Raw genomic sequence first — 19,681 nt, 5'->3', positions numbered from 1 at the left:
CACTTTGCTCTCCGTATACTTGAAAACTGCTGTATATCCCATCATGCACTGCGCGAGGTTAACCAATAGTCTTTATATATATATATCTGTTTAAAACGTTCATAAAACACCTAGTTTTCACGACGTACTTTTGCTGCAGCATTTCGATTGCATATCCACCTTCGCAGTGACCCTGTCTATCGGAGAGGGAATAGTAAGTACGCTTACCGTCGAGGGGACTCGTGTGTGGTTTGGTGAGCTCCCTTCTCTGGACGCTCTGACAATCAGCTTTGCGCAGTGGCAGTATCGTAGCCTATGAGGTTTATCCGAGGCGCGATTATTGCTAATTGAAAACTTTACCCAATACCCCGCCGTGACGACTTGAAATATAGTCGGCACTGGCAATTTTTGACGGTCTCTACGGAGACTGATTTATTTGGTGAAAATAGAATTATACACGTGAGTGACGTTGGAGCTTTAGCAATTGAAAGTTCCATTTAGATCTTTCGGTGACTGTTTATTTGGGCTTCTTATGTTTGGTTTAATGTTTTTTTCTAATCCAATAATTAATTATTTTATGGCAGTGTGTACTAACAACTATCCCCACGTTAATTAGATCCCCACATCAAATTAGATAGTTTTGTAGCAGATGTTTGCTTTGATTTTCCTGGTTGTAAACAAATGTACCGTAAATAACTGTAATTTTGCGCAGACTTAATTTTCCCAATACGTACTTTTCGCTTTGAAGGCATGTGAATTGTTTACTTTTTATTCGCAGTACATTGTTTATTTGAGTCAGGTCAGTATAATGGCATGTTTATGCATTTTTATACAGTTAACAGACAGTTTAAATATTAGTGCGCGTTTTCGTCTGTAATTACGGTGAAATGTTAGTGACGGCGTGGTGCGTCGCCCTCTACGTCTCTAGCTCTGCTGTATACTTTATGGATTATTTGAGTAACATTAGATAAATTGCTTCTTAGATATGCAGTTAAAGTACAGTAAGAGTGAAATGAAGTGTTTATTCAAATAACGTGAAGAATAGATGGCAGAAACAATGGGAAGAAGAACGAACACGGAGATGGTTTTATAGCATTCAAAGAGTTGTAACGTGAGGCAAGTTAAATATAGAGTAACAGAAAGAAATAAAGACATGAAGAACCATATTCTCAAGGCTTAGATTTGATCATACTGCTCTATTTGAACAGAACATGAAGCCGGAAAGTGTACATTTTTCGAAATTGATATTTCTGAAAGATGAATGAATAATATTTCCATTGATGTATGGTTTGTTAGGATCGGACAATATTTGGCTGAGATACAACTATTTGAGAATCTGAGGGTGCAAAAAAACTAAATGCCCAAGTTGTCCAAATGAAGTTCTTAGCAATGCATATTACTGATCAAAAATGAAGTTTTGATATATTTACAGTAGGAAATTCACTAAATATCTTCATGGAACATGATCTTTACTTAATATCCTAATGATTTTTGGCATAAAAGAAAAATGGATCATTTTGACCAATTCAATGTATTTTTGGCTATTGCTACAAATATTCCCCTGCGACTTAAGACTGGTTTTGTGGTCCAGGGTCACAAATGTCCAAGATACAGTAAGGAAAGAAATATACTGATTGCTGACCTCAAAGAAAATAAAGAGAAATTTGATTTGATAAACATTTTTGGGGGGAAATAAGGTGATAAAAGCTTGATGTAGATTTAAAGGACACTGGTTTATATAGTGAATTCAAGGGTAGATGATCCTGACAAAGTTGGTACAGTGAGGAACTTGGGAGGGACTAGGAGAGAAGAAATAGGACACAGTCATTTAAATAGTACACTACACGTTATAGAGAAGCATCCTGCTGGGTTTTGTGAGTATTGTCAGACATTAGAAACCGTAGAACATGTACTTTTAAGCTGCAGAAGATCTGAAGAACAGAGGAGAAATATGATGAAAGTATTAAGAAGAGATGGGTTGGCAGGGGCAGGTATAAAAGGCAGGAAAAGTATTTGTAATTTCCAGTGGTGGAGGTAACGAATTACAACTACTCACGTTACTGTAATTGAGTAGTTTTTTCGGGTACTTGTATTTTTTTGAGTATATTTTTAAAGCTGTACTTTTACTTGTACTTAAGTACAAATTAAGCAAAATAATCTACTTCATTACTTTTAAAATCATAGTTCGTTACTGAGTACGCCCACAATTTGAATTGATATTCAAACCTTTCACGAAACTTCAGTAGCCAATAAAGATATCCGATCGTAAACGGACCAATAAAAGCCCTGATATCTGAACCGAGTCCCGGGAAAAGCCGCCGCTGCAGCAGGTGAAGAGCAGCTGATTGAACAGTGAGGGAGCACAGCGTGATTTATGGACTCAAAGTTTGGAGAAACAAACTACATGGTAGCGTTATCATAAATATCTATATTTTGTTATCGATATTTAACTATCTGACACGGTTCCATTACTCATTCTCCACAGTATCTACCGTATATACACCGATACACATCCTCTCAGACAGCGAGTTTGACACGCATCAGCCTCCTGTCAGTTACTGAGTCTGAATATCCGCGCGGGATTGCAGGTATTCCGCATAGTTTTAATCATTTCCACGCAAATGTGGCGAGCGCTTTATTGTAACATGTGAACAGTCATGTAGTCGCAGAAAACTGGATGCGAGGTTTCAAATAGGCCTAATTTATACAAATGAACTGCTTGTCCTCTCACTGTGATATTGTGCGCAGACTGTGTGCTATCGCGATCTCTCCGTGCTTTTAAAGTAGAAATTATTTCTCTTTGCTCCTAGATTAGACTTTGTCGAAAGTTATCAACCATTCAGAATAGATCTACGCCTGACCGATGGAAATGCTACTGGAGATTTTATTGTCTGTGCGTGAAATGCACCAGAAAGTCTTCCAACAATCAAAGATGGACCTTTAATTTCTTTACAATGTAAGTTTATGCTAGAAATGTTTTGGAATGGGATATTTGTCTGATTTATACATATAAATATCCTAGTCTGTCTAACTGCATCACTACATTGTACAGACATTACAGGTCAAAGCCATCTGATGCTCCATTTATCTAGCCTAAATAAATAGGCCTAAAATATATGGCTCTTAAATCACTGCTAATAAAAATGTAATGTTGTCATATTTCGAATACCTCAACTGAATTGAGGTCATTTGTTTTATAATTTTATTACTGACTGTACTTGTCATTTTTTTTTTTTTTGTAAATTCAATTCAGTTTGAAATCAAATTTGAAATCAAGCGTCCTTGTGTTGTAAGCTTTTGCAACAAAGTTACCCTATTTTAAAGACACAAATACACAGAATGAGCAAATGTTTAAGATTTACATTTTTGTAATGGTAATTGATCAATATTTATATGTATGTACATGAAGGCCTATATTAAAAGCTGTTCATCATATAAAGTGAATGTGTCTTTTTAGAAGACTTGGATTAAACCAGTTTCAAAGCTTGAAATAATGATTGCCTTGAAAAAAATGGATTGACAATTTTCTTTTTTAAATATTAAAATATCTATATGGCAGTATACAGTATGTTGTAGTTTTGCCAATGGTATTGAAAATGATTAGTTGTCATGAAACAACTTTTTAATGCACATTACTAGTCTTGTGGTGAACAATTTAACTGTGCAATACACTGGGGAAAAAAATTGTCTGCAGTCGTAATCTTTAATAAAAAACTGAAAAATTTGCTTCCACTCTGGAATGGCGTTCTCGCTCTGATAACGTCAGTTTGAAGGCTTGGGGAGAATCCTCTTGTTAAGTCGTGATGTAAGGACTGCTGTTTCCGGGTCCATGCCTCTACTTATTTCACTTGAGAATACTATCTCAACAACCATTTATGAGCACTATTTAATTAACATTACATATTTAAGCTAAGCATTTAAAAATTTGCTGTGCACAGTCTCCGTGCTCACAGTGTCTCAGACACTAACATTTTAGCTGAATCACTGTCTGGCCATCTGGGATTTCAGTATGGAAATAAAGGTTAGGGTTATAATTTTTCAGTATTACATGACATCGTGTGTATATTAGCACAGTTTGGTGTTTTTTGGGGGTGTCTGGCAGAGCGTTAGGACCCAGAATTGGTGAAGCGTGATGTCAGACGTAACAAACAGATATTCTTAGCCACTCCTATCCAAACATGAATCTGCTATGAGCAAGAGGTGGAGTATTCAATATCCAATATTTAATTTCAGTCAATAAGATAAAAGTGGATTTTGTTCAAAGTAGCTAATATCCAGATAGATCTTTGATATGAATTAATCTTTTTCATTAAATATCACCAGCTAAAAAGTAACTAGTAACTAGTACTCTGAGTAGTTTTGAGGCAGTACTTGTACTTTTACTTAAGTACTGTTTTGGCACCAGTACTTTTACTTGTAATTGAGTATTATTTCAGCACTGTAACAGTACTTGTACTTGAGTACAAATTTTCAGTACTCTTTCCACCACTGGTAATTTCTTAATTAGAACGGGTCTGATGGGGAGAATATGATCGCGGAAAATAAACTGGAGTAACACCGCAGGAGAATAATCCAGAAGATGGCGGTGTAATGCAAACGCTCTTGGATGCAAGCCGCCGTTAAATCTCAAAGAAGAAGATGATCCTGATCCACAGCTATTGCACCTTAGACATAAACCGGTATTTATTATGGTTATGAGCCACACCACCGCACTCCTAATCAGTAGTTGGCGGTAATGCACCTAAAAGTTTTATGCCATCCGCCATTAAAACAAGACGAAGAAGAAGAAGAAGAGTATAAATTGCTTCGGAATGGAAGCAACGTCTCACAGCTCGCGTCTGGATTTAAGATATACGTTTATTTGCCTGCTTATTATCCGCACAACCGACGCTAACGTTAATTGATTAGAAACACTAATGGCTCGCGACCGCTCGCACCTTATGTTTGCGGCTGACTGCAAATGTTCATAATTGATGGACAACTATACCCGGGAAAGACATCAGCAATTCAGCGTCAAGAAAAGAAAAATAACAAAAGATCAAGTCCGTGCATTATTTTCAGGTACTTTCTTAATCTTGTGAAACTTTTTTTGGCTGTTGACGTTAATAACGTGTTTTAATGTCTGCAATAATTTAACCACAAACAACGCATCTAATATTCTCTCTTGAGTTTCCATGTTCCCTTACAAAAAATAGCCATGGTTTTACTACGAATAAAACCAAAAAATATGGTTCTTGTAGCCATGGTAACCACAAATGAACCATGGTTTTGTTACTTCAAATAATAGTTTACAATTAGGATAATATTTTTTTTTGTGGTTATAAAAACAAACCTAAGCCAACAACAGCCTTTAAAATTACTTAAAAATGCATTATATAAAAACAATGAGGCAATTGGTTAATAATTATATGGTTTCATTGAATAACTCTTTTAAATTACATAATGTAATACAAAATAAACCATTTATGTACATTACAAATGCCTGTAAAGGGCGCCAAGGGCCTGGTAATTTGTGCTGTTACACTTACAGGACGATCAAATCCTTGTTTAATAATGACCAAACATTTAGGCTAATTCAAATATCCACTTAATCTTTCATTTTTGTCCACCTTTTTGCCATAGGCTGTAGCATTTCTCTATAATTTCTTCAACAAAAACATGTTGACATCACAAAAATGAACCATGGTTTTATCATAGTAAAACTGCTTAATTTTCTTTTGCGTGATTTCTGAATGCTTGAGACTATAAAATCAATCAAACAACTGTATTAATAAAATCGTAGCCAGCCATAGGTAACTGTCTAAAGCTAAAGTTGTATTTGTAAATAATATAATTTATTTACTTTTATATTTTAAAATTCTATTTTAAACCCTATGTGTTTATTTATTATTATTACTTCCATAATATTTGACGGAGGGGGCACAACAATACAATTCTGCTTAGGGCACCCATTTGGCCAGCAGCGGCCTTGCCGAAGACTCTTCAAGCTCTCAACTTTAAAGTTATTAACTTTATTTTAAACCTATTAAATATTGTGCGCGATATAGAAAATAAATCAAATTAAACATGCGTGACTACATTATACATACTAAAACTACATTTAAAGCTAATATTGAATTATTGTGAAAAATGAATTATTAAACAAAGAAAAGAAAATAAACAATATGTAACGGGATTAGGTGATTGACAGCAGTGGTCGCCTATCAGCAAGTAGTACCCCCTATTTAAAGACCGATTGGCTGTCACTTGGGTTGCGCCAGAGCCATAGAGAGACAGAGTTGCGACAACGGAAGTTCAAAACGCTCGATCGTCACGTGGTTCACGTAGACCTCAATAGTTCCAGGAAGTTCATAGCGGGTAATTGGAATGCATTGAGTTAGTGACTATAGTGAGACAGAACTGCGATTTTTGGTAATTGTTAGACAATAAAATACTTTATTTACATTATTTATAAAATAATGTATGCGTAGTATATGTAGCTGTATCAGTGTTTTTAAAAGATAAAATTCGCTAATATTTGAGGATTAATGTGGTCAGCTGTCCTTAGCTGCCATGTTAACATATTTTAGGCTGACGTTACCGTGGTAAAAGTCCATGTTAACTATATAAACGACATTTACCAAGTAACTTCAGCCTCTCTGTATAAATATAATTATGTGTGTGTTTTCTAACAACTTGTTAGTCAAGTGCAATCACATCTTAATGTTCATTGTCGTTTTATTAATCTCATGGTAAATGTTAAGTTTGTTGTCTTTGAAAATTCATTCCAAATAAGAGAAGAAATTTTAAGATTAAGTGGGAATTAATCTCTTTTAATGTTTTTGATTCTTGTGCACCCCTCCATTATTAATATATAAATATATATTTGTAGTATATTCAAATTTAAAATAACTTAAAACATTTTTACCCATTTAATCATATATTTGATGTATGTTAACTTTGTTATGCACTTGTTTACATGCTATAAAGCATGTTGTCCTTGAACGGTCTCCACTATAGTTTGCTGTGCTGCATGGGATGCTCCAGTCACTCAGAAATGAGTGTGAATGTATGGTTTCCCTACTGACACGGAGAGGAGAAAAAATTATGCATCATGTTTTGTTCAATTCACATTTATTTGTATAGCACTTTTTATTACAAACATGGTTTCAAAGCAGCTTTACAGAAATGAATGTTTCTACATTACAAATAAGAGTTCTGTTAACAGGTGTAACTGTGTCAAAGTAATGCTCATATGACAGAAATGTTCTGAAATTAGGCTTTACAAATCATGCAGTTAAGTAATGTCATGAGTTCAGAAACAATGAATAAATTAAAGCAATGGTTACATGATTTGATCATGTTGATTACAATGAAAGGAAAATTGATCAGTTTTGTATGTTTATTCAGAGTCAGCTTCAAGTCCACTCAAGGGCTGGCGTCATCTCTTCACAGGTGCTGGTCATCTGAAGTCTTCATAAGATGCTGGATATAGTCAGCAGGTGCAATCTATAGATTACACCAACAAAATGTGATGTAATCATATGGGAACTGGCACTTTTTCACAAAGAACAGGGAGAGACTTGCCAAACCCAGTGAAGAGACTCATTGTGAGGGTGATTTCTCATTACAGGGAGTCTTCAGGTGGTTCTTGTTCTGATCCAGATAGAGAAGGAGAAAAACACAGGAGTAATGGTTAAGTGATGCTCCATCACATTTCAGTCCTGTGACATCTGCTCCTTCAACACAGTGCTTCTAGAGTAGCTAAGACATTTAAGTATAAAATACAGTACAGGTTTATTGTGATTACTTCTATAAAATAGTAGTGGTAGGCCTATATAATACATTTTTGGAAATTTAGCCTAGCGTGATTCTGAAATGAAAACTGCTCGCCTATTTTAAACTTTTTTTTTTTTATTCTCACTCAGGTCCATCAGCATCCTTTGCAATAAATCTAAATCTATTAAATAACTTCCCAGCAGCAGAAATCACGTTTAAAAGCCTTAATTACACAACAACGAATGAAACTGCCTGAAGAGAATGAATAACATCCCGTAAATCTACTAATTAAGTGAGGAATAATCTAATAATAATCAGTTTTAATGCACAAGGTAATTTGATTAGCTGTGCTGATAATATACAATTTTGTTCTATAAATATCTTACCTTTTAAAAGTTCATCACAGCGGTCTCTTCTGCTGCATCTCTAAGGCGCTGATAGTATGAGAGCTAACTTCCGGGAACTATTGAGCGGCTCCATGATCCGCCATTGCTGTAAAAAAACGGTCCATTGGAGTCAACGGAGTTGTCGCAACTCTCTCTCTCTATGGCTCTGGGTTGCGCCACGTCCGTTTTCCCCCTTTGTTTGCCTGTGTTGACGGTGGCTGTAGGTAAGCGTGCTATGTTTTAATAGGTGGTAATTTAGGAATTGTTAGGGTGTGCATAACCTGAAATCATTTTGTTGATCATAGTGCAGCTTTGTCTTCTGGTGCCCTTTTCACGCTGCTTACAGGTGGATTCGATGACTGTTCGTCTCTCGGTGGGCATGGTTTCCTGTGCCCCATTGTGCTGCTGGTGGGCATGACTGTGACCGATCCGTGCCTATAAAGCGTGCTATCTGGCGTGATATCCTGATGGTAAGTGTTTAACCGCAATTATAATTGGGAGTGGGGATAATATTTATGATTGGTAACGTCTCCTTTTGTGTTTGTTGTAGGATTCTCCCGCTCGTTCTGTGCCGTGACTATTTACTGTTGTCTTCGCGCTGTTAAAGCGCTGCTGCTTCTACACAGACATAATATACTTCTACAGCCGCACAGACGCGATCATCGTTATTAATTAATTAAAGGGGACTGCTAGTCTGATTCTTATCGTGCCGTTTTAATGCCCTGTTTCACATCTTTGGCTTGTTGGGGAGACCTGATCGGCGCTTTTCGTTTGTATAATACTGCCCTCTTTCTTTTGACTTAAACCATTTAATCTTTTGTTTTCTTTTCAATTCTGAGGAAGTAAAGTTTGTTTTGTTTGGCTTGGTTGATTTGACTTTTTTTTTCTTTTCTTAATGTTTGTAAAACTAATTAAGTGATTATAACTCTTGATGTATGTGATCAATCATTAATGCAACTCTACTTGTGTGTGTGTGATCATCTATTGAGTTCGTGGTTTTGTGATAATCTCAGGTGACCAACTATTTGATCCTTGTAAGCTTATTGCTTTCTCTCTTTATTTCTCTTTGTTATTGACATTCACTGTTGTGAGGACTTGCTTCATTAGTGAGGTCCATATTGCCATTTCCATGTTCATTTTTATGGTTTCTTAATTTCTTTTTGATTTATTGCAGGAGCTGGGGTCCCACGAGTGGATTGATCTTCCTTGTGGTGGTTCCTTATCGTGTACAGTGTGTATCAGTGTTTGATAGTGTGATCAGACTGCACGTGTGTGTGTGTGTGCGGCGTGGACGTGTTCCTTTGTAAAACCAAACTCTACATTGATTCCTGCCGTTGGGAGCCTCAGCCCTGCTGGTATTTAGTTTTGTTTTGTTTTACATATACATAACCGCTACATACGAAGTGGGTTTTTGTTATTTTCGCCTTTTGTAATTTGTTTTTGTTTGAAGTGGGGTTTCTAGTGTCTCATGGGCTTTAGTGTCCAACATTTTAAATCATCTCTGTATTAATAAACATTTTGTGTTTTTATACTTGACTCGCGTCTCTGGCCTAATTCTATGAGGGAACCGAACCTGTGTGCTTTGCTCAATTTTAGTATTTTCCCTCGGGTTAACCCCTAGGGTGTCGTAGTCGGACTTTCTTAATAGTAAAACCTTGGGCTTGTCTCAAATTGCACTGCCCCGCCACATATAGCAGTATTTACGCTCTTAAAATAATTAAACCCACTTGAGTATATTTAACTGTTAGTGACTAAATGTAAGCTGTTTAATGCAACAATGCGTGAGTAAAAGATTTGTGCTTCATGCTAAGTTCATGCTAATTACAAAGTAAGCTTACTTTCTGAGTGCAATCACTTGTTTTATGGCAACAAATTAGATAGTTTTGTAGCAGATGTTTGCTTTGATTTTCCTGGTTGTAAACAAATGTACCGTAAATAACTGTAATTTGGCGCATACTTAATTTTCCCAATACGTACTTTTCGCTTTGAAGGCATGTGAATTGTTTACTTTTTATTCGCAGTACATTGTTTATTTGAGTCAGGTCAGTATAATGGCATGTTTATGCATTTTTATACAGTTAACAGACAGTTTAAATATTAGTGCGCGTTTTCGTCTGTAATTACGGTGAAATGTTAGTGACGGCGTGGTGCGTCCCCTCTACGTCTCTAGCTCTGCTGTATACTTTATGGATTATTTGAGTAACATTAGATAAATTGCTTCTTAGATATGCAGTTAAAGTACAGTAAGAGTGAAATGAAGTGTTTATTCAAATAACATGTGAAGAATAGATGGCAGAAACAATGGGAAGAACGAACACGGAGATGGTTTTATAGCATTCAAAGAGTTGTAACGTGAGGCAAGTTAAATATAGAGTAACAGAAAGAAATAAAGACATGAAGAACCATATTCTCAAGGCTTAGATTTGATCATACTGCTCTATTTGAACAGAACAGGGAGACATGAAGCCGGAAAGTGTACATTTTTCGAAATTGAGATTTCTGAAAGATGAATGAAACTATTTGAGAATCTGAGGGTGCAAAAAAACTAAATGCCCAAGTTGTCCAAATGAAGTTCTTAGCAATGCATATTACTGATCAAAAATGAAGTTTTGATATATTTACAGTAGGAAATTCACTAATTCTCTTCATGGAACATGATCTTTACTTAATATCCTAATGATTTTTGGCATAAAAGAAAAATGGATCATTTTGACCCATACAATGTATTTTTGGCTATTGCTACAAATATTCCCCTGCGACTTAAGACTGGTTTTGTGGTCCAGGGTCACAAATGTCCAAGATACAGTAAGGAAAGAAATATACTGATTGCTGACCTCAAAGAAAATAAAGAGAAATTTGATTTGATAAACATTTTTGGGGGGAAATAAGGTGATAAAAGCTTGATGTAGATTTAAAGGACACTGGTTTATATAGTGAATTCAAGGGTAGATGATCCTGACAAAGTTGGTACAGTGAGGAACTTGGGAGGGACTAGGAGAGAAGAAATAGGACACAGTCATTTAAATAGTACATTACACGTTATAGAGAAGCATCCTGCTGGGTTTTGTGAGTATTGTCAGACATTAGAAACCGTAGAACATGTACTTTTAAGCTGCAGAAGATCTGAAGAACAGAGGAGAAATATGATGGAAGTATTAAGAAGAGATGGGTTGGCAGGGGCAGGTATAAAAGGCAGGAAAAGTATTTGTAATTTCTTAATTAGAACGGGTCTGATGGGGAGAATATGATCGCGGAAAATAAACTGGAGTAACACCGCAGGAGAATAATCCAGAAGATGGCGGTGTGATGCAAACGGTCTTGGATGCAAGCCGCCGTTAAACCTCAAAGAAGAAGATGATCCTGATCCACAGCTATTGCACCTTAGACATAAACCGGTATTTATTATGGTTATGAGCCACACCACCGCACTCCTAATCAGTAGTTGGCGGTAATGCACCTAAAAGTTGTATGCCATCCGCCATTAAAACAAGACGACGACGAAGAAGAAGAGTATAAATTGCTTCGGAATGGAAGCAACGTCTCACAGCTCGCGTCTGGATTTAAGATATACGTTTATTTGCCTGCTTATTATCCGCACAACCGACGCTAACGTTAATTGATTAGAAACACTAATGGCTGCAGCTAGTGTTAACAGTACGCAAGAGTTGAATGATAACAGTCTTGAGCACATTTCCAACCCAAAAATCAACACTGATGATCCAAGACACATCGCTGCTCTTATTCTCGCCCGTGGAGGCAGTAAAGGCATCCCTCTGAAGAACATCAAGAAGCTGGCAGGTGTGCCTTTGATCGGATGGGTGATCAGAGCAGCGCTGGACTCTGGTGTGTTCGACAGGTGATTGAATGAGATGTCGTTCAGTGATTGGCTGTGCTGTGTGGCAGTAGACTTTATGCTGTTTGTGTTTTTGCAGTGTTTGGGTGTCCACTGATCATGATAAGATCGCGAAAGTGGCCAGTGCTTGCGGGGCTCAAGTTCACAGGAGGAGTCCAGAGGTGTCCAAAGACTCTTCAAGCTCACTGGACACCATTAAGGAGTTCAGCAGACAAAACCCAGGTTGTATAACAAGTTCTATTGCAGTCCTATTCCACTGCACGAGTTGTGTGTATATAAGGGGTGTAGCTACAGCTTGTAAAACAAGTGTGTCCACCAACTACTGCTTGCTTTAGAGGAAAACAAACATAGAACCAGAGAACAAGCCACGTAAAAAGTAGTCATACTTGTCGTTGTATACCAGGATAGTTTCACCCGCCATGTCTTTGTTATTTGCATTGTGAATGAAACCAGAAAAACAGGCTCTGCAGCTGACAAATATTCATGCAGTGATGCAGACGAATGTTTATAATGACGTTTTATTGTGGTATTTACCTGGGAACCATTTTTTTCATTGAAAATATGGTTCTGGTGAACTATTTATTGCCGTTTAACAAAAACTTGAGAGAGACACAACACCGCTTGTTCCTCAAGGTTGCTAGCTTCAAAACCTTTGGCATATTTCCCAAAATATAGAGATAAGGTGAACATTCTTATAGTTAAGGCTTGAGCAATATTCTCTTTTGACCTCTGAAGGTTAAAAAAGGTATGGTAAAATATAGGTTAAACGTACCCATTAAGCACACTTCCATTTTTGATATCAGATTATAAAAAGAAAAAATATTTATTATCCTACTTGACATCTTAACCAATTGACGTGTTTACTATATACCTCCTATAACTTCAGGTCAATCAGATCATTGCACACTGAGTGTTCATTGCTCTCCATGTGTGTACACTGTCTGGTGGCCATTTTGAAAGCTGTCTAAAAACTTTCCCCAAAAGAGGAGCCCCTTAAATGTGCGGGATTTTATGTTTAAGGCTTTATTTTGGGTAAGTTTCACTACTTGTTGTAAAATTAAGAGATTAATGTTCAGACTTTTGCATATTGTAACCTGGAACTTGGGTGTGGGAAATAATTCCATTTAGATCCAAAAGATAGTTTTAGCAACACAGCGCAGATGCTACAGAACACAGTTAGCTGACTAGCTGTATAAGATTGTGTGCTACGCAAACATATTACTTCACAGGCATTACTGGCTTGTACTTTTACATCCATAATATTATAAATTGACAGTTTATTGCTGGTCTGTCATTTTACAATGCTGTAATTTTGAAAGATTTCATATTATTGTAAGGTGAGCTTAAAGGGTGCACGACTATGAAAATCACACAGCTTCAGTGTTGTTCATATTAAAATATGTATGAACGTAATACATGACCTTGACTATTTAGCAAAATCCTGTCATTTTAATAAATATTACATTAAATTGATTAAAAATTGTTGCTGCTCTAATTAAGCTCAGTGTGCTCTCTTTAAGCTCTTCCACATTGAGCGTCTGTGTAAATACTTCATAAACGCACTTTAAATATTAACTGATGGTTGTCACTTTAAGTTAATCGATTTTCTATGGATTCTGTCGACTCAAATCTGCAGACTGGCTCTGATCTTTGGTAACTAGCATCAACTTCTCCAGACTGTAAATCTGTGGAAAATCATGTAGTGTATTCCAGCCTTAAAAAGGTTTCATAATGAGGCTAGTTTCTGTGTTCATCCCCATGAATTAAATGTTTTATTTGATTTTTGAATGTGTTCCTTAGTTGAACGTGCACTAGTCTAGATGTTGCAATGTGTTTAGATGACAGTTCATTATGAATATATAACTGATCGACTTAAATGCCTTGTTGCTTGATTTTAGTGTTCTGTTTTTTTGTGATTGATTTTGTACCTTCAAAAAATATATATTTTTACAATTATTTAAAAATTTTCAGTATTAAAAAGTATTTTTAATAAAAACTAGGGATGCACCAATAGGATTTTTTTTTTATATATACCAATTTTAACAAACAACTACTGGCCGATACTGATATTGGTCAGTTGCATATAGTAGGGCTTGAAAACGGAAAAAAAAATAATCGACTGGTTCTCCCCAGTAGGGCTGTGCAATTAATCGTATTTGATTATCATGCGCATTCCATCAGTACAGCCGGTTTCGTGATTGGCCGTGAATCACCATCACCTGCTTTCAGATGGAGCGGCAGTTAATACACAGAGCCGTAGTTCACTGACAAGCTACGCTAAACCGCGTTGAACGTGCACTAGTCTAACCTACTGGACTTCTTTATGTAATGTATGCATGTGTCTTTTGTTTGATTTTTGCAATATACTCGATAATGTCAAATCGCACATCGTATTATTATTACTGATATAGCCTATGTGAAGGTTGATGTTACGTATTAATCTGTTAATGAAACAAAATATACTTTGTTTAGGCCCATTCCTTTTTTTATGTAGCCTGTTTTATTCTGTTTTGTCCGTTCACAGACGCATACTAACAGATAATGGTGAATCGCCATTGTGACATGCCTAATGATGAATTTACAGCTGAGCGCGGTCATTTCACACATTATGTACATATTTTATTTTGTTTCGGCAAGCATTTAATTATCCTGCCCAGAGAAAACCGTTGGATTTTGCAACAGACATGCAACTCATCGTCTCCATGCAGTTAATTAGTAAACCATCGGTATCGGCCCTTTTCATGCTACTTCGATATGCCGATGGCTCTAAATTATTTTAAAAATCAGCCGATAAATATCGGCGGCCAATACATCGGTGAATCCCTAATAAAAGCTTAATGGGAACAGGGGTGTGCTTAAAGGGTACAAAAATGTACCAATTAAGCACAGCCAAACTTTTTGAATTTAATGATGTATATCTTAATTGAAATGCTTTTGTCATTTAAAATAAAAATGTAAATATTTTTGTGTGAGAGATTGTTTTATTTTAACATAACTTTTTGCACTGAAACAATATCTTGTGCACTAAAAATGTCTCAATGTAGATTTTGGTGAGCTTAATAGGTACGTTTACTCCACTATAAAAATAAAAAAAAAACATTTTCAAAGTTATTAGAGAACAATTCACAAGTAAATACTATTACCGTTTATCTACTAGAACATTTCAAATTTAATTCAGTGCGTTACTTGCGGTTTCTTGGTAATTGTAAGAAACGTTTTCACTCAGAAACTTTTAGTAAATAGTAACTGGTGGAGCACAGAAATCCATTCTTTTGAGTTAAATGGCTACAAATGGAACACAATGAAAGCAGAGTGGTTACTGTTAATGTAATGTTCTTGCGCAGATGTTCACGTCATCTGTAACATCCAGGCCACGTCTCCATGTCTGCACCCCAAACATCTCAAAGAGGCTGTGGAGTACATCACCAAAGAACGGTGTGATTCCGTCTTCTCTGTGGTCCGGCGACACAATTTCCGATGGCAAGAGGTCAAGAACGGAGGTTTGTTGGAGTGCATTCTGTAAATCGTCAGTATGATATTTTCAAAAGGAAATTATACCAAGGAAGCCTTACATTACTTCGACAACAACTTCCTGAAAACAAATGCATCACAGTTACACCAAGATATTAAGCAGCACAACCGTATTCAACATTGATGATAAGAAATGTTTCTTGAGCATCAAATGAGCATATTAGAATGATTTCTAAAGCAGAGAACTGGAGTAATGGCTGCTGAAAATTCAGATTTGCCATTACAGGAATAAATTGTTTTAAAATGTATTAAAATATAAAACAGTTATGTTAAACTGTAGTAATATTTCACAAAAGTACAGTTGTTTTTGTCAAATAAATGCAGCCTTGATGGGCCCAAGAGATTATTGCGTGTTGGAGACTGTAAACTTTTATTTGCGTTCCAGACTGCCGATGTACTAAGCCGTTGAACCTGAACCCAGCTTGCAGGAAGCGGCGTCAGGACTGGGAAGGAGAACTGTGTGAAAATGGCTCTTTTTACTTCGCTACCAAAGAACTTATAGAACAAGGGCTTCTTCAGGTAATATTTTGGGGTTTAAAATGAGTAAAGGCCACCATTTAACTTAATGAGCTACATAATATGTGACCAAAAAAAGCTTGACACAATAATCCATAGGCAAGAAAGCATATTATCAGTATCCTCAATCAATCTCTTTGCATAATTGTCATTTTTGTTACATTTCACAGGGTGGAAAAATGAAGTACTTTGAGATGAAGCCCGAGTACAGTGTGGATATTGATGTTGACATAGACTGGCCCGTAGCTGAACAGAGAGTGCTGAGGTGAAGAAACAATAGTCTCTACGCAACTTTATATTAGCAAACAACCACAGTGCAAAGTCTGAATCTGTGGGTGTGTGTGTTTGATACAGGTTTGGTTACTTTGGCAAAGACAAACCTGAAGTTGTGAAGCTTCTGCTGTGTAACTTGTCAGGATGCCTGACCGATGGTCAGATCTACATATCAGCAAATGGCGAGGAGATGGTATCCATCAATACCAGAGACCAGGCCGGCATCGACATGCTGAAGAAGGAAGTGAAGGTGATTCTGGAATGTTTGGCAACCTTGTGTTACTCACCCCCGACTTCTACCAACCCCCACACAACTGTAGACCCCTCTTTTGTCTTTGCCCTTTCGTATCCCATCATGCAACTGGGACTCCTCTTGTTTTTGTCTTTTAATTCAATATAACTTGGGTATAAAATGCTCTATTTGAGATTTCACTTTTAGAAACTGATATTTTTAAAAGATTAAGTGTAGTTTTGTGCAGTTTGATGATTTGTAGTGGGTTCTGCTGATCCCACCATTGATGAGCACAGGGGCTCAGAGACACAAGAACTCAGACGTCTCCTTTGGCTGGTTATCTTTGCGCAGTGGCAGTATCGTAGCCTATGAGGTTTATCCGAGGCGCGATTATTGCTAATTGAAAACTTTACCCAATACCCCGCCGTGACGACTTGAAATATAGTCGGCTCTGGCAATTTTTGACGGTCTTTACAGAGACTGATCTATTTGTTAAAGAAAGAAATAAGCATTAGAGGATAGTTATGCAAAAAATAAATAATCTCTCATTTACTTGAACGCACTTAAAATGTATATGCGTTTGCCCCTCCCCCCCAGGTTATTTTGATAGAAAAAGACCCCATAGCAAAAGCCTTAGTTGACAAACTCTCACAGAGAATGAGCTGTCGGATCCTGCTGAATGTGGACGACAAACTGGAGATGGTGCAGAAGCTCATGAAGGAAGAAAAGGTGGAGTGGAAAGACGTGGCATATTTAGGTGAGACGGGAGCTCTACGTTTCTCACAGTTACATCAGCCAAATGCCATGGTCTGTAACAACATGGTGTGTCTTAGAAATGTTGGTGTGGTTAATACAGGTTTAAAAGATTGTACCTGAATATTAACTACAAATACTAAAACCTATTACTTTTATCAGCCTTTATTCATTTAATCTTTCATTAGAATTACTTAAACACACCCCTGTTTCTTTAAAATGACTATCAGCCAAAAGAGAGAATGATTTCTCAATATTTTTCCTGACTTCTGTGTATCAGGAAACGATGAGCCGGATGTAAAGTGCCTGCAACTGGCAGGATTGAGCGCAGTACCCAAGAATGCCCCGAAGGTGGTGCTCAATCATGCCAAATACATCTGCCACAATGCAGCGGGTCACGGAGCCTTGCGAGAATTTGCCGAACACATCCTACTGCTGAAGAAGAAGGCCAAGTCTCAGGAGGAGCAGTATGGAATTTGCAGTAACGCGTTTCAGGAGAGATCGAGGAATCTCATCAAGTAACTTATCTTAAATATCAAAAATAATGAAATGAAGGAAATATGCAGGAAAAGGGGGTTGAAATGATCATAATCTGAACATAACGATAACACTAATAAATCACTTAATTATAACATTTGGTCTGTTTTCATTTTAAGGGTGCTTTCACACCTGCCTCATTTAGTTCGGTTGAATCGCTCAGTTCGTTGTCTCTCTTGGTGCTGTTCGTTTGGGCAGGTGCAGCAACTGCACTTGGGTGCGCACCAAAAGCGGACCAAACAAACGGACTCTGGAATCCAAGCAATCCAACCCAACGAAACAAGCGGTATCATAATTCATGACGGGAAATGTTATATAAAAAGCAGCAGTCAGTGTCTGATTCTGTGACTGAAAATATTTATTGCAGTTGAAAACCAAAGAGCACCTCTTCATATTAAAGCCTAATTAACTGCTCTTCTCCGCGCACTACAAGAATGCTGTCCAGACGATGCCTTGATTCCCGCTTGATGTAACTGCATTTATTTATTTTTATATATGTAGGCTATACAGGGCCGCTGCTGGCCAGATGGGTGCCCTAAGCAAAATTGTATTGTTGTGCCCCCTCCGTCAAATATTATGGAAGTAATAATAATAAACACACATAGGGTTTAAAATAGAACTTTAATAAAATATAAAAGTAAATAAATAGTAATTCAATTATATTATTTTACAAATACAACTGTAGCTTTAGACAGTTACCTATGGCTGGCTACGATTTTATTAATACAGTTGTTTGATTTTATAGTCTCAAGCATTCAGAAATCACGCAAAAGAAAATTAAGCAGTTTTACTATGATAAAACCATGGTTCATTTTTGTGATGTCAACATGTTTTTGTTGAAGAAATTATAGAGGCTGTAGCATTTCTATCGCAAAAAGGTGGACGTCCTGTAAGTGTAACAGCACAAATTACCAGGCCGACACAAATTGCTCAATCCGTTTTGCAGTTCTTTATACGGTTGTTTTCACTTGCAAAACACTGGGCACAGGCTTGCAATACTTTTGGCTGTATTTGGGCGAAACAACAGTGTCAAAAGAGTAAGCGCGGAAAAATGAAAGTCAGAAGAATACAGATCATATTTATTTTGCCTTAGCATGAAGTTGCAGTTTCACAATACATGATATACACTTACAAAAAACAGTAAAAGGCTGCAAATCTTTTTTTCTTACGCTTGAAATGCAATTTGCACTTTTACAACTCTTTTCTTGCGAATGCAAAATTAATTTACTCTTGCTATCTTATGTACACTTTCACAAATCTTACCCTGCGCATGCAAATCTTTTTGACGTCATTTTACCTTCATACAGGCGCTGCTGCTTCGTATACTGCGGTTACCGGGGAAACCGGTATATTCTGCCGTTCTGAACGTGAAACCTGCTGCCAGAGAACAAATATGCATTTTCAATAAGCCCGTCTGCTATTTTTGCTACATATTTTTAAATGTGAACCAGTGGATCGGCAAAAAGCTAATGCATTATAAAATTTTTAACAATTAAGACATTAAGATATATTTGTTATTTAATATAATAATTAATTGATACTTTTGACTCATCCCTTTTCTTAAAAATAGTTTAAAGGCTCAAATGTGAAGTGCAGATCTTAAAAAGGTCTTTAAAGGTCTTAAAATTGATTTTGAAAATCCTGCAGATACCAGGTTATTTTATGGTACCATTTGGAATAACTTTTTTTTTTTTTTTTTTTTTTATAAACCCGTTTTAACTGTCCTTTTAGGTTGTTTTGAAAATGCTCTGTAGGCCACTAATTTAAAAAAGGACCTCTGTACATTTGTTTGTTGCAAATTTATGCAATTGAGATATTTACATTGACTTGTTGGGTAATATTTCTGTCAATTGACAACAAAGT

General features: G+C 36.7%; 1 protein-coding gene, 1 long non-coding RNA gene and 2 other non-coding genes across 4 annotated transcripts; 3 read left to right on the top strand and 1 right to left on the bottom strand.

Annotated features, from left to right (window-relative positions):
* Positions 1-265: 265 nt before the first annotated feature.
* On the top strand, positions 266-406 carry LOC131539950 (U4 spliceosomal RNA). Its single transcript, XR_009271137.1, has one exon. It is a non-coding gene; the product is annotated as a U4 spliceosomal RNA (small nuclear RNA).
* A 4,109-nt stretch (positions 407-4,515) lies between these two features.
* Positions 4,516-17,913, top strand: cmasa (cytidine monophosphate N-acetylneuraminic acid synthetase a). Its single transcript, XM_058772724.1, has 9 exons — positions 4,516-5,040; positions 11,347-11,979; positions 12,056-12,198; positions 15,321-15,476; positions 15,893-16,026; positions 16,194-16,288; positions 16,378-16,546; positions 17,126-17,285; positions 17,562-17,913. Exons 2-9 carry the CDS (start codon positions 11,756-11,758, stop codon positions 17,801-17,803), a joined length of 1,323 nt encoding a protein of 440 aa, XP_058628707.1. The 5' UTR covers positions 4,516-5,040; positions 11,347-11,755; the 3' UTR covers positions 17,804-17,913.
* LOC131538694 (uncharacterized) lies at positions 7,411-11,335 on the bottom strand. Its single transcript, XR_009270639.1, has 2 exons — positions 8,124-11,335; positions 7,411-7,614 (listed from the first exon to the last, which is right to left on the bottom strand). It is a non-coding gene; the product is annotated as an uncharacterized LOC131538694 (long non-coding RNA).
* On the top strand, positions 16,868-17,008 carry LOC131539951 (U4 spliceosomal RNA). Its single transcript, XR_009271138.1, has one exon. It is a non-coding gene; the product is annotated as a U4 spliceosomal RNA (small nuclear RNA).
* Positions 17,914-19,681: the final 1,768 nt, after the last annotated feature.

Source organism: Onychostoma macrolepis, chromosome 04 (assembly GCF_012432095.1).
Source record: "Onychostoma macrolepis isolate SWU-2019 chromosome 04, ASM1243209v1, whole genome shotgun sequence".
Lineage (NCBI taxonomy): Eukaryota > Metazoa > Chordata > Actinopteri > Cypriniformes > Cyprinidae > Onychostoma > Onychostoma macrolepis.
This window is presented reverse-complemented; position numbering and strand designations above follow the sequence as displayed.

Excerpts from the sequence above, each read along its gene's own strand:
- cmasa (XM_058772724.1), top strand. The coding sequence starts at position 11,756 with ATGGCTGCAGCTAGTGTTAACAGTACGCAAGAGTTGAATGATAACAGT. Across the intron at positions 16,027-16,193 it reads TAGAACAAGGGCTTCTTCAG|GGTGGAAAAATGAAGTACTT; the intron begins GTAATATTTTGG and ends TACATTTCACAG. Across the intron at positions 17,286-17,561 it reads GAAAGACGTGGCATATTTAG|GAAACGATGAGCCGGATGTA; the intron begins GTGAGACGGGAG and ends TCTGTGTATCAG.